This window comes from Oncorhynchus mykiss, chromosome 1, assembly GCF_013265735.2.
Source record: "Oncorhynchus mykiss isolate Arlee chromosome 1, USDA_OmykA_1.1, whole genome shotgun sequence".
NCBI lineage: Eukaryota > Metazoa > Chordata > Actinopteri > Salmoniformes > Salmonidae > Oncorhynchus > Oncorhynchus mykiss.
Window position 1 is genome coordinate 69,866,279 of NC_048565.1, and position 15,072 is coordinate 69,881,350.

Genomic DNA, 15,072 nt, shown 5'->3' on the forward strand with positions numbered 1-15,072 from the left:
CATTGGAGTTAGCTGTGTTTAGATAGATCTGAAAAAAGTTCTTAAAATATACGCAATGTACAAATCATTATGAACACCTGCTCTTTCCACTACAGACTGACCAGGTGAATCCAGGTGAAAGCTATGATCCCTTATTGATGTCACCTGTTAAATCCACTTCAATTAATATAGATGAAGGGGAGGAATCCGGTTAAATAAGGATTTTGAAGCCTTGAGACAATAGAGACATTGATTGATTGATTGATTGTGTATGTGTGCCATTCAGAGGGTGAATGGGCAAGACAAAATAATTAAGTGCCTTTGAACGAGGTATGGTAGTAGGTGCCAGGCTGGGTTTTTCACGCTCAACAGTTTGCCGTGTGCATCAAGACTGGTCCACCACCCAAAAGACATCCAGCCAACTTGACATAACTGTGGGAAGCATTGGAGTCAACATGGGCCAGCATCACCGTGGAACGCTTTCGACACCTTGTAGAGTCTGACGAATTGATGATGTTCTGAGGCCAAATGGGGGGGGACTCAATATTAGGAAGGTGTTCTTAATGCTTTGTACACTCAGTATATATAATAATCTGATAATGATTCAGAAGATTGGATTTCTGAACTGGTATCAATATTTTGTACATTGTTAATCTAATTGAATGTATTTTGAATCATGTAATGTACAAACACATGGTAGAAAATATCTAGCTACCCTAATTAAAACCCTGAAACGGACTCAGCCACCGGTCGAGCATGTCCTCTATCTTCCCATAAAGCATAGTGTCTGTGTGCGTCCATGATTGTGTGTGTGTGTGTGTGTGTGTTGCCTGTATTGAGAGCTGTCCCTTTGGTTGCAGATGTGGATGAGTGCCAGAAGCTGACCATGCCCTGTGACAGGGTGGGCCAGTGTGTCAACAACATGGGCTCCTACCACTGCAGCTGCCCCCAGGGCTACCAGCAGATCAACGGCACCAGCTGCCTAGGTATCGGCCACTCACTCCCTCCCTCACATACTCAAAACATACATACAAAGACACACACATGTGCACGCACACACACACACACACACAGACACACACACACACACACACACACACACACATACACACACACACACACACACACACACACACACACACACACACACACACACACACACACACACACACATACACACTGACATAGATGCAGACACAGACACCTCCACACTCTCTTTGATGCAATAATTTGATATGCCTATAAATACACACACACACACACATACACCTGAACACACACCCTCACCAATACATGAACTTATTCTGACATACGCACACCCACATCATGTGAGCGTGCCAGAGAAGCTGAGAGGCCAGGTGATTTCACATATCTCCCCTGCCTGTGGTAATGCTGATGTCATTCTTCATTATACGTGTGTACAAAGGAATCAGACACTGAGGCACCTGCAACAGTTAACAAGCCTCTGGCATGTATCTACCTCCCTTCCTCCTTCCTTCTTTCCCTGGTGTGTCATGTTGAATGACCTCACACCTGCGCCTTGGTCTGGCTGTCCCCAACAGATGTTGACGAGTGTCTGGACGACCCGGAGCTGTGTTCCCCACACGGGGAGTGTCTCAACGCTGAGGGCTCCTTCTACTGCGTCTGTGAGAGAGGCTTCGCTGCCGGCCAGGACAAACACACCTGTGAAGGTAGGCCACACAATAATATGACACCCTGCCTCTTCCAGTGATCTGCAGTTGTTGTGGCGGTGTTTCTCTGGGCCAAGAGGCTTGGTGAAATGCGATATAAGCCGAGGTCGAGTGATTAGAAGTGTTAGGAGGCTTCTCACTGATTCACTGACTCATTTTCTTCACCCAGTCACTCATTCCTTCTCTCACTCACTCGCGTCGCTCTTTCTTTGCATCCACATGTGTTGGTGTAGTAGAGGAAAAACGTAAGCACCTTTTTAATTTTGTCGACTCCTTTACCCTCCTATCGCAGAGAAGTGCATTGATAATAGAGGGGCTGTTACTCTATTTGCTGTGAATTGCCGTGAATGGCGATCAGCGTTTACGCACACACGCACACACACGCACACACATGCACACACGCCCACACACACACACACACACAATCTATCCACAACACCAGTTCTTTAGAGGTGGTTTGATTGATAGCAGTGCCATGTTTGGTTGTGGTTTTCTCTGGTTCAACTGATGTGTATCTGACATTTATACGATGTTAGTCGGATGCTTGTCTAACGCCTCCGTCTCATGCCGCATGTTCCCTCCGCTCTGCTGGCTCCGTCTCTCTCCCTGCCGATGCCTTGTTGCTCCTGGAAGAGAGTGGCTTTCATTTCTTTCACATATGGTTTCTGCTTTTCTTCCACCAAAGACCTTGATGCCAGGAGTCTTGCCCCGTGCCAGAGTTGTTTTAAATGCCCTTTCCTGCAGTAAAAAAAGAGAAAAAACAGAGAAGGAAGCCTTTGAGCTCGCTGTCTAGACAAGGAGGAATATTTTCTGCTGTACTCTGTTACTCCTGATTTATGCAGGAGCTCAGGCTCAGTGAGTGAGGTCCTCTGTGTGTGTGTGTGTGTGTGTGTGTGTGTGTGTGTGTGTGTGTGTGTGTGTGTGTGTGTGTAAACGCGGACGTGCGCGCGGGCGGGCGGGCAGGCGTACCCACATACGTATGGAGTTCTGGACATCATAAGCAATTACCACTACAATAGTATTTTTGGTCGTAATCCAATTTGAACATTTCATGTCATTTCACTGATCCTTTCACTGAGGAAATTAATTAGGGGGATACGCCATCGTACGTGAGCATCCTGCATGTTGTACAAGTCTGTAAAGCTGACAACAGGACATCCTTCAGCAGAGTTAACAGCAGATTACTTTTGCAGGTGCCATCACTGAGGCTGAGGGGTGGGATTCCAATTAGCTAAAGACAGACACATGATCCTCCCAAGCCAAAAGGAGGCAAGCAGAGGAAATAGCATTTACTGTTAGGGGAGTTCTCCTCTTCCCTCCTCCTGTGGTATAAATATGTTTTCAGCCTGAACATGGCTCCACGATAGGCCCCCGTGAGGTGGGGCCACGACCTTGTTTAATCCTGGGAACATGGGCCCAGTGAACCAGCAATAGGACATGGGCCATAAAACACCTCAGCGCCCCCCAGCTCAGTCCCCCTAGCTCAATCCCCGCAGCTCAGCCCCCCCAGCTCAGCCCCCGCAGCTCAGCCCACCGCTTTCCCTGTTTATTTTGGACCAGCAGAACCACAGCTGAGGAGCAGACTGGGACTGAGGCCCGGACCACAATCAAAGCACAGGGGTCCCGGCCCACAGCTCTTCTACCCAGACTCCAGCTTGGTTTTAGTACAGTAATACCCCCAAGGGGCCACAGACTGTCCTCCCCTGTAACAGCCAAAGGATGGTCTGACCCAAGAAGAAGGATGTTTGGGCTCCAGGGAGGGCCTGTTTGACATCTAGATTGAATTGGGTCCAGCAGAGATCAAGAGGAAGATGAAACCTGCTGTGGCCTGTCACATCTGCTTCTGCCGTTGTCTCTCTCTCTGTCTCTTTCATCTCTGGCTGTGATGACGTCAAGCTTTTTCTATGAGTCTCGGTCAACGGACTTTCAGGGTATCCAAGGACATCCAAGTCTTCAACTGTTTGGTGTTTGTTTCAAACACCCCTTGAGAATTTTTTGTTGTTGTTGGCATATAGGGCATACCGGTATGCTGAGTTTGTGTGTGTACGTGTGTGTTTCTTTGCAGACGTCGATGAGTGCTCGCATGGCACCAGGTGTGTTGACGGCTCCTGTGAGAACAGCCAGGGTTCCTACAGATGCCTGTGTGACAGTGGCTACCGCCTGCAGGCAGACACTGACACATGCCTGGGTTGGTAACACTCTGTCACACAACTACATATCCCATCATTCTCTATGCCGATCATGATTTCCTGAGGACCACAATTCAAGCATCGCTACTGTGTTCAGTTCAGTGGGGTGTATAAGTGTTTAGCTGGGTTTTGACTGGGGTTTTGTGGTTCTGTGCTCTCCCAGATATCGACGAGTGTTCAGAGTTGGGGCGGAGCATCTGTGGGGCGTGGCAGTGTGAGAACATGGAGGGCTCCTATAGGTGTGTGGTGGACTGCCCCCCTGGACACAACCCTGGCCCAGAGGGCATCTGTATGGGTGAGTTGGCGTCATCAGGGCTATGGCTTTTGAAAACTTTCAGCTGTCGCCCCATCCAATAATTTGCTTTAAAATACCCGTGCACTCCTATTCTACACATGTATCTCATCTTACCCTCCTCCATCCATCCATCCATCCATCAAAACTCACCTAATCCCCTCACCCATCAACACACCTTTCCAACACACTTACCATTCCCCATTCATCTACATACATTTTTGTTCTGGCCTATCAACTGCTTTTTGGTGGACAGTGAACAGTACAAAGAGTCACCTTGGCTTGACACCTGTACATGTACACTATATAAACAAAAGTATGTGGAAATATCTTTACATTTGTGGATTCGACTATTTCAGCCGCACCCTTTGCTGGCAGGTGTATAAAATCGAACACACAGCCGTGCAATCTTCATAGACAAACATTGGAAGTAGAACGGTCTTACTGAAGAGTTCAGTGACGTTCAACGTGGCACCGTCATAAGATGCTGCCTTTCTAACAAGTCAGTTCATCACATTTCTGCCCTGCTAGAGCTGCCCCGGTCAACTGTAAGTGCTGTTATTGTGAAGTGGAAATGTTTAGGAGCATCAACGGCTCAGCCACAAAGTGGTAGGCCACACAAGCTCACATAATGGGACCGCCGAGTGCTGACATAAAAATGGTCTGTCCTCGCTACCGAGTTCCAAACTGCCTCTGGAAGCAACTTCAGCACAAGAAGTGTTTGTCTGGAGCTTCATGAAATGGGTTTCCATGGCCGATAAGCCGCACACAAGCCTAAGATCACCATGATCAATGCCAAGCGTCGGCTGGAGTGGTGTAATGCTCGCCTCCATTGGACTCTAGAGCATAGTGCCAACTGTAAACTTTTGTGGAGGAGGAATAATGGTCTGGGGCTGTTTTTCATGGTTCGGGCTAAGCCTTTTAATTACAGTAAAGGGAAATGTTTTATTATAATTATATATATATTGTACCTCTACCCCTTTTTCTCGCAAATTTCGTTATATCCAATTGGTAGTTACAGCCTTGTCCCATCGCTGCAACTCCCACTCGGGAGAGGCAAAGGTCGAGAGCCGTGCGTCCTCCGAAACACGACCCTGATAAGCTGCTCTGCTTCTTGACACAATGCTCGCTTAACCCGGAAGCCAGCCGCACCAATGTGTCGGAGGAAACACTGTCCAGTTGGCGACCGAAGTCAGCTTGCAGGCCCGCCACAAGGAGTCGCTAGAGCGCGATTGGACAAGGAAACTCGGACGACGCTGGGCCAATTGTGCGCCACCTCATGGGTGTCACCGCCAGCTGTTACACAGCCTGGGATCGAACCCGGGTCTGTAGTGACGCCTCAAGCACTGCGATGCGGAGCCTTAGTCCGCTGCGCCACTCGGGAGGCCCTTAAATTGAAATCTTAATGCTACAGCATACAATGGCATTCTGGACGATTCTGTGCTTCCAACTTTGTGGCAATAGTTTGGGGAAGGCCCTTTCCAGTTTCAGCATGACAATGCCCCTGTGCACAAAGTGAGGTCCATATGGTTTGTCGAGATCGGTGTGGAAGAACTTGACTGGCCTGCACAGACACCTTTTGGATTAATTGGAACGCCGACTGCGAGCCAGGCCTAAATGCCCAACATCAGTGTCCAATCTCGCTAATGCAATGTAGAAGAGTGGAGGCTCTGTTATAGCAGGAAAGGGGGGACCAACTCCATATTAATGCCCATTGTTTTGGAATGAGATGTTTGATGAGCAGGTGTCCACATACTTTTGGTCATGTAGTGTATGTCTCTTGTATGTTTTGGTGGTAGGGGGGTGTGTCAATAGACTTTGCACCATCTCGTTGGTCCAGCTAACTCAAGCTTGTTCTCTACTAATTATCTCCACAGAACAGATTCCTCAGTGACCATAGTAACTCACTATGAGCATCTGTTGTGAGGCAGCAGCATTACGTCTGTTGCGTGTGCTTGTTTGGGGGTCTGGCGGTTGTTTAAACGGTTTGGGTTACACAGTGTTCCAGTTTAGAATGCTCTGTTTGCCCAGCTCAGCCGAGACAAGAGGACGTTTATGTGAGACATGTTTTGTCTACGGCTCGCCATGATTTTCCTAGTGTTCTTTTGTGATAATATTTGAGCATATTTATTACAGTCTTCGCAGAGTGTGGAGTCTAATGTACACACACACACTCATACACCCATACACACAAACTCACACACACACACGCACACACACACACACTGTACATGCAAACATACACACACACTTTTTTCAGTGTGGATCTGCCTTTAATTTATTTTGGCCCTGCCTCTATATGCTTCGTGGTATACTGTACTGTGCTGCTTTGCCTCTGGACACAGCAAATATTTTCAGCTTGAACTGTCTGGATGCTCATACTCATAATAAATGGCACCAATGAGAGATTTGCTCCAAAACCCGAGACTAGTTCCACTGCAGCTCAGTGGGTGTAGGCCTCTGCTGTTCTGTCGGTCAACTGGTCCTAATTGAGGAACCACCTCTACCACCGAGACTGTATAGAAGAACAGGTAACTGAACTTTGACCCTTCTCCTCCTCGTTCTGCAGACATTGATGAGTGCAAAGTCAATGCCACAGGGTGTGGCAGCCACGGCTTCTGTGAGAACATGGTCGGATCCTTCCGCTGCCTGTGTGACCGGGGCTACCAGGAGTCCCAGGAGGGCCTCGGCTGTGTGGGTGAGTAGGAGTGGGGTGTGTCAGTGTGGGTGGGTGGGTTTTGGGCGACAGAATCTCATTGATTGATTATCAGACAAGTCACAGGCTTTTGGTTATGACTCAGGCTACTACGCCAGTGAAGTGCATAATGCTAAGCTACGTAACATGCTACAGTAGCAAAATGTTCTGATCATATGAGCAAACTAGAATAAAGATGATCATGAGCACTCACTCACCTCAGCTAATAGTTTCCCAGCCTAATTGTTACCAAATATCAAAACCGGGATTTAGTGTGAACCAAAATCTGACATTGATTGATTTATCAAGACAAGTCCCCCATGCTTGTCTCCAAGCAGCACGATGGCGCTGTCCCAATCAAAACAGTGCTGAAATGATCATCTTGGTGGCAATACACGATTGTTGCTTTAAATTAGTGTAACGGTTGGATATTACTTTGGGAGTTCCAGTCGAACTTTAAGCAATAATTTGATACATGCCTTCAATTGCATTAGCCTACTTTGTTCCAATATTTAACCATTCCTAACTAAGATGAGTTGTCCTCTCTCTGTGCTTGTTCTAGGCCCAGTGGCTGCATTCTTCTCAACACCAGTTTAACTCTGTATGCTGTTTTTTATATATAAAGCTTTTTTTGGTGTTCGGGCTCAATTCATTTCTGTGATGTCAGACCAGGCCCGGGCTTGGGTTTCAGCTCACCGGGCTTGGGTTTCAGCTCCCTGGGCTTGGGTCGGACCGGCCTCAAATTTTCAGGTCCGATGAGAACTCTGATTTCATTTTTTTTGTAGCTCTTACACTAAAAGGGCATTATCACTTTTACAACTTCAGAGTGTAATTTCGACCTCATAGTGTGGAAATATATATTTGACTGAAAATAACGTTTTTGACTGCACTGCCTCTTTAACACTGGCCAATTTGCTGTGTGCTATGAAAGGGCTTCCATATATTTCAAGAACCTTTTAGGATTCTGAAGAACCGTAGATGCCACGTCGAGAATCCCCCACTTAACTCAAAGGTTCTTTATCGGGCAAAAGTTCAAACCATTTAAGAACCTTCATTTTTTTTCAGTGTAAGTGTCCTGCTGAAAGCATTGGAGCACTCTTAAAACCAAACTCCTAGCGTTGATGGCTAAAACTCCAGCAGAGTTGTCATGACAACTGAATGACAGCTCACTCCTATTATGTATGTGCTGGGTAGTCTGCCATGGCTATATCTGTCAACCTCGAAAACCAAGAGTAACCTTTTCAATCTTAAAATTAGATGTATTTCCTCATTCAATGGCAACTACTGTAGCCTTTAGCCAATTATAAACATGAATTTGTCCATGCAAAGCAATAGGAAGTATGATTGAGTGTATTTTCCTGACAGCTATTTTCCTCTGAAGTTTGTTGGCAGTGCTAGAAATGTATGCTTCATGCTACTCTTACAGATTGTGTAAGCATTGTAGATATGAAATCATGTCATCTAAGACTTGCATGTGATGATATGGTGTGGGCCATTTTAATGCAGGGCCATTTTGGGACAGTAGTTTCCCCTCTTTGCATGAAAAAAAAAGATGGTAGACATGTCGCCGGACATTTGATCGATGTGGCCATTTATTTTCATTCAATTTGAAGGTGTAGCTCACGCTGTGACGTTTTAAACATCTCCCGCTGTGTCTGCAGTGCTCCTCAGACCCTAGGATTGGAAAATGCACTGGAGCTTAGACTCTGCTGTCTCACACACAAGCATACACACACTCGCAGGCACACACATGCACGCAAACACACACACACACATACCGTTGAAGTGGAAGTAATGGAGAGTTGTAAAAGCTGTATCTGCTGTCTGTCAGGGTTCTGGTTCCTGTCTGCCTGTCCCCACTGAAGAGAAAGATTGACTATGAGACAGAGAATTTGATGACATTTTTTGCCTTTTGATTTGACTTGTTTTAATACTGGAGTTGTCTGAATCAGATCTATAGGTTACACTGAATCAGATCTATAGGTTACACTGAATCAGATCTATAGGTTACACTGAATCAGATCTATAGGTTACACTGAATCAGATCTATAGGTTACACTGAATCAGATCTATAGGTTACACTGAATCAGATCTATAGGTTACACAAAATGTTCTTTCTTGATGTAATGTACCGTATGTTTGGTCGACCAGGTTCTTTCTCAGTCAATAGCTTTTTCTGGTCTGGGCTTGGCTGTGGTGGTTCGCTGTCAGTGATGCATGGCTTTCATTTCAGCCCCGGGCTGCAGTGGATTCAAAGGTGAGTGTGTTCTGTCTGAAAATCCATCCCTGATACCAAATCAAACCCCAGACAACCCCATCACCTTGGACTGATGTCTTCCTCAGCCAAGCCAGGGGTCATTCTTCCACAGACCCACAGAAAACCACTGCTCACTCTGTCAAAAGAGCTCAGAATGCTTTTTTTTTTTTTTATATTCTCTCGGTTTGAGGGGGTTTGAGGGAGTGGGGAATCATCATCAGATAGAGAGCCAGTGAGTTCATGTTTTTGGACAAGCTGAAGAATTGGAGCTCGTTTGTCTTGGTGGTTTCTTTAACTGGGCCCATGCAGTTCCCATCTATTCCAATTTCCTCCTGCAGAAAGGCCTGTCAGAGCCCTGAAAGTGGGTCGCAGGCACTCCCATATTGAAGCTGATAAAATACTTCCTTCAGCCAGACCTCTCTGACCTGTGCGCACATACATACACACACGCGCGCGTATACATTCATACATTTACACAAACACTTTTACACACACATGCACTCCCTGCACCATACACGCATACACTAACCTGCAACGCACACCGATACACACGCACGTGCACACACACACACACACACACACACACACAGTCACGTCCACTTACACATACGGTCTCTCTTGCTTTCTTTCTCTCACACACACACTCTCCATCTGTACCTTGGCAAGTGTTGGTGGGTCCCACCCCAGCCCTGTACAGCCAGCTGCCTCTGTTCTTCACTCTGCTGTGGCTTGCACAGATGGTCTCGCCCCCCAAACTACTGGAAGTGGTCAACCGCCAACCCCAACCCGCCAACCCCTCACTCCCTCACTCCTCTCCCCATCTCTGGTTACACCCAGACAGACGCACCCCTGAGCCTCTCGGATTGTTTTCTGCTTCCCAGATAAAGAAGCCATTTTGGATCGTATTAACCTGTTTGTTACATACTGGGATTCAGACAGCGTAGCCTATCTGTCTGTGTCCTTTCTTTTCACAGTTCATGTCATTGAAGGGAACACTGTCTGACTGTCAAGTGATTTAAGTGATACGTTTCATTGATGCTACTCTCTCTCCCTCTAGTCCAGCTAGCTACAACTTTAAACAACATGAAAAAGCCAACAGCTGTGCTTTTTCTGACACTGCTGGACTGAGGCTGGGGTAGCGGTTGTGGCTGAACCCAGACAATGACTTTGCATAGTGAACAAGGTGCTACAGGATCAAGCCAGACAGACCAGCTTTTAATGAGGGCACCGCGGTGCGTGCTGACACCAGAAAAGCAGTAGCAGGTTTTAATGTCAAATTAATTATAGTTTCTCCTCAGGATGCGTTGAGCCGAGCGACAAGGAAGGCTTATAACTAGAGGGAGGGACTTTTCATTTTTAATTTTTGTCTGCTTCCTGCATTACAGTAGGTACCTGGGCTGTTGATGAGCTTTTTTGACCCTTTGCGGCAGATATATGCGATAGCGGCCATTGTGGGTGAATATGCCAAGCCATCTGTGCTCTGAATCACACAATGATAGTCACATACAGGAGAGGGAGGAGAAGAGAGAAGGAAAGAGAGAGAGACAGGCTGGGAAGTTGCCTCTGCGTACATAAAAATAAGTTATACACTGAGTATACAAAACATGAAGAACACCTTTCCTAATATTGAGTTGCACCCCCACAGTTGGCTGGATATCCTTTGGGTGGTGGACCAGTCTTGATGCACATGGGAAACTGTTGAGCGTGAAAAACCCAGCAGCGTTGCAGTTCATGACACAAATCGGTGCGCCTGGTACCTACTACCATACCTCGTTCAAAGGCACTTAAATCATTTGCCTTGCCCATTCACCCTCTGAATGGCACACATACATAATCCATGTCTCAAGGCTTCAAAATCCTTATCTAACCTGTCTCCTCCGCTTCATCTACACGGATTGAAGAGGATTTAACAAGTGACATTAGTAAAGGATCATAACTTCCACCTGGATTCACCTGTTAAACCTGTCATGGAAAGTGAATAATGTTTTGTACACTCAGTATATATCGCCATCGAAATAGAGCCAGTCGTTCTTCCCACTAACCTATCTAGCTATACTATACTGTAACTCAGCATTTCTCTCTGTTTACATATTAAATCATTTCCGATGGCTGGGCAGCAGAGATGTACTGTGTAGCCAAATTGTGGTATATAAACTGGTATATAAAATGTTTAATGCATAAGGACAGAATCCTCTGAAATGGAGAAAGAACAATTCTACAAATGTACTTTGCGGTCGTCCCATTCTGCTGAGCAGGAAAGGCCGTGCAATATGTTTATATATCACCCTCTTATGAGGCAAAATCTGCCTTTTCCATTGTGATTCTGGACTGGCCCACCCCCTTTTTAGTGCTCCCCTATTGGGACACACCCACTCTCTTCCTCCCCGCTCTCTCCTTAACACTTTCTAGCTCGTTGACAATCTGGCCCACACCACGGTGTGAAGTATCGGACAGGGTGTTGGGGATACGGAGCAGATCAGAGCACGTAGGAACCAGATGGCTTTTTACGTTAAGTTCCACTTCCGGGTTGATGTTTTCTCTGCACGTTCGTTCATAACTGGAGAGACATACATGGAATGGGTGCACATGTATAACCACAGCCAAGTCAAAGGAAAAAATACATGTTGTTGGAGAGTGAAATAGATATTTGAGTGTCTCTTCTTTAATGTATAAGCCTATTTATTGATTTTGAGCTCTTACTGTTTTGTTTAAGAGAAATCCATTTCCAAAGGTTTTTCACCCGCTCCCCACACAGTACATCACTTAGTGTCTTCATTTCTCTTTATCAGCTACTTGTCCCAGTGAATGAAGCCACATATGTGAGGCATTACATGAATGAGATGGAAGGTTGCTAACCTTGCATATTAGTGCTAACCGCAAACCAAGGTGTTGTGTTCTCCCTGCAGATGTCAACGAGTGTGATCTGCTGAGCGGTGTGTGTGGCGAGGCCTTGTGTGAGAACGTGGAGGGCTCCTTCCTGTGTATGTGCCCCGACGAGGACCAGGAGTACAACCAGATGACCGCCAAGTGCAGTCCCGCTCCCACAGGTGACCCACACATTGCCTGAACACAAATGAAGAGTTGATATAAAGCTTTTAAAAATAGTTTCAAATTATAACTGAGTAAAGTTGTCCTCAGATAAAGGGGGTGATGGAGGGTTAAGAAGTCTCCCAAGTTACATAGTTCATTGAAATCAACACATTAGTGGTGATCGTGACATTCCATTGTGTGAATCCCCTTACATTAACAAGACTGTATAGGGAACGTTAAGGGCATTGTCTCAGACGACCATATTAACTTTTAACACTCTGTTGTTCAATTTGAGAAGAGTGGTGTTATGATGAATGAGGGGGCCTGGCTCTGTGGACCCACGTTCGGGGGACTCCCTTGTCTCTGCCTGAGTGTAAATATCTAATGAGAAACGGAGCCGGCTGTGTGTCTTTCTGTTGGATGTATACTGTAGTACGGGGCTTTAGGTCGGGTCCCAAAGCTCGACATTAACCTAGACTTCTTGTCCGACTTAACCACACGACCTCAAGTAGAGTATGTTCTCTGTTACATCTGAAAACAGTCCCAAATATTTAAGGAGGACAGTTTATCATTACGTAATGTTCGGAATTAGAGCATGCCCTGTGCTCACAACAGCAGACGTTACGTAATAGTGTGATTTGCTTTGGAAGAATGTGGCCATTTCCATGTTGTAGCAGGAAAAGCTGGGTTTTTCTGAGAATGGGCAATTAGATATGAGTCTCTGGTGATCTGTAATTATCATAGGAATTCACAGAGCACAAAACAATGAGACAGAAACCGCAGTGTGTGTGTGTTTGCGTGCGTGTGGAGGGTTTAGGGGAAACCAAGCGGAGGAGGAAGAGGGGACGGGACGGGACGGGGGGGGGGGGGGGGGGGGGGTGGTTCTCGTCTCTCCGTGAATATCTTAAAAGCCGTGTGAGCAGCTGTGTACTCTGGTCCTCCAGGCGTATCACATTCATCATGTGCCGTATCTCTCCAGCACGCTCTAAATGTGTCAGTTTACACTCCTGCATGGGGAAATGTCACAGAGAGAGAGACTCATCCCTCCCCGGGTTAACCCATTGCTGTCACTCTAAAACGTTACTGGTTCACTCGCACGACAGGTGATATCGCTGAACACTATCCTTGAGCGATTTCTGTGCAATAAAGTGTTTTCTCCCCTCTGTTCCCTGTACAGCCTCGTCAGTGGAGAGGAAGGAGTGTTACTACAACCTCAATGATGAGAACCTGTGTGAGAACGTGCTGACCAGCAGTGTCACCATGGAGGAGTGCTGCTGTACGCTGGGGGCAGGCTGGGGGGACAACTGTGAGGTGCACCCCTGCCCCGTCCAGGGCACTGGTGAGGAAGCACACACATAAAACACATACACACACAAACACATGACATATTACACATTTCCTTGTCTCTCTTCAAACAGATCAGTTTTCCCAGATGTGTCCAGCTGGGAGAGGCAGTGTCCCAACCGGTGACATTGTGTTTGGAGTGACTGCAGCCGAGAGTTATAAAGGTATGTGAACTCAGAGACCCAGTACAGGCTAAACAGAGCCTTGGCTCACAGCAGTAGTGTTCAGAAAATGCAATGAGAACACTATGAATCAGACAGTGAGTTAACAACAAACCCGGGACTTGAATAGCCTCACGGAGCTCTGTTTTCTGCTGTTGAGATGCTGCTATTAATGTCATCGCAGCTGCCTCTCTCCCAGGCAGGCCTCTGTCTGTGCTCTTGTTGTGTGTGTGTGTGTGTGTGTGTCTGTCGCTTTAGTTTGCCTCTCTCTCTCTATGGCTTGGAGTCCCAGAACAGAAATGCCAGCCTCTGATGTCTGGACATCTAACACTAGCACATCTCCTCTCACTCTCCTGTTCTCCTTTCCTCTTCTTCTCTCCTCTTCTCTCCCTCTCCTTTCCCAGCCCCACAATCTTACTGTAGCTTGTTCCCCTCGCACGAAAGTTAATTCATCGAACCAACGGCCTTAATTCAATAGTATAATTTATTACAGCAAAGGCAGTCTGGTGGAGAGGGGCTGGCAGCAAGTGAATATGATATATTCTGAGAGAGGGAGAGACGGGCTGGGAAGGCAGGTTTCCAGGGACAGTTTCTGAGCACCAGTCTGGAAATGTCTTCAATTGGTGGATCTGTTAGCACAGCTGATTGTGGTCTCAGTTGCAAACACCAACGCCCAACCGACAGCACACACAATGAAGAGGAGAGTACTGTAACACAGAACTGTTTGTTGATGTTCGTTTTTCTCTAAGCCTCTCCAGGTTTCATCTCATTAAAGCGTTGAGTTGGTCTCACCTTTCCAGAAACAGGAAGAGTAGAGACCGTTTGAATACTGGACATTGAGTAGTATTGAGTAGTGTTCCTTCAGTATTAGTGGCGAAGTAACTGCATTTTTACAATGTTATCTCAATAGCAAGAGATGAACTAAAAATGTCTCTGTGGCTGTCTCTGTGGCTGTCTCTGTGACTGTCTCTGTGGCTGTCTCTGTGGTTATCTCTGTGGCTGTGTGGGCTGTTGTTAAGACTCTGTTGTCCTCTCCCTCCCAGATGCAAATGAGTGTGCGTTGTTTGGCCAGGAGATCTGTAAGGATGGCTTCTGCTTCAACAGCCCAGGAAGCTATGAGTGTTACTGTAAGACTGGCCTGTACTACGACGAGGTCAAGTTGCAGTGCAGAGGTCAGTGGGAAGGTCATTCACATTAGTTAGTATTAATTCAACCCAAACATATTTGATTTACTCACAACATGATGCCATTCTTTGCGACATTTGAAAGATTGGAATCAATTTGCCCTCAGTCTACTAATATGCCATTTCCACAGCCCTGTGTCATTAAACTGTCCACACACATTAAAAGTAGTTAGTAGTACTGTACCACAGCCTGTGTGTTGGCTGGCTGGCCAGGGTAGGGTGGGGTGGGGCCCCTCCCTGGGTTAGTTAG

General features: G+C 46.5%; 1 protein-coding gene across 5 annotated transcripts in view; it reads left to right on the top strand.

Annotated features, from left to right (window-relative positions):
- The window catches only part of ltbp1 (latent transforming growth factor beta binding protein 1), a 132,039-nt gene that overhangs the window by 95,278 nt on the left and 21,689 nt on the right, over positions 1-15,072 (top strand). For all 5 annotated transcript variants that reach the window (XM_021610250.2, XM_021610266.2, XM_021610258.2 and 2 more), the window contains 9 exons: positions 840-965; positions 1,542-1,670; positions 3,736-3,858; positions 4,023-4,154; positions 6,721-6,849; positions 12,010-12,150; positions 13,311-13,472; positions 13,552-13,641; positions 14,682-14,810. In XM_021610250.2, the coding sequence (XP_021465925.2) occupies positions 840-965; positions 1,542-1,670; positions 3,736-3,858; positions 4,023-4,154; positions 6,721-6,849; positions 12,010-12,150; positions 13,311-13,472; positions 13,552-13,641; positions 14,682-14,810 (1,161 nt within the window). The remainder of the gene's footprint in view (positions 1-839; positions 966-1,541; positions 1,671-3,735; positions 3,859-4,022; positions 4,155-6,720; positions 6,850-12,009; positions 12,151-13,310; positions 13,473-13,551; positions 13,642-14,681; positions 14,811-15,072) is intronic.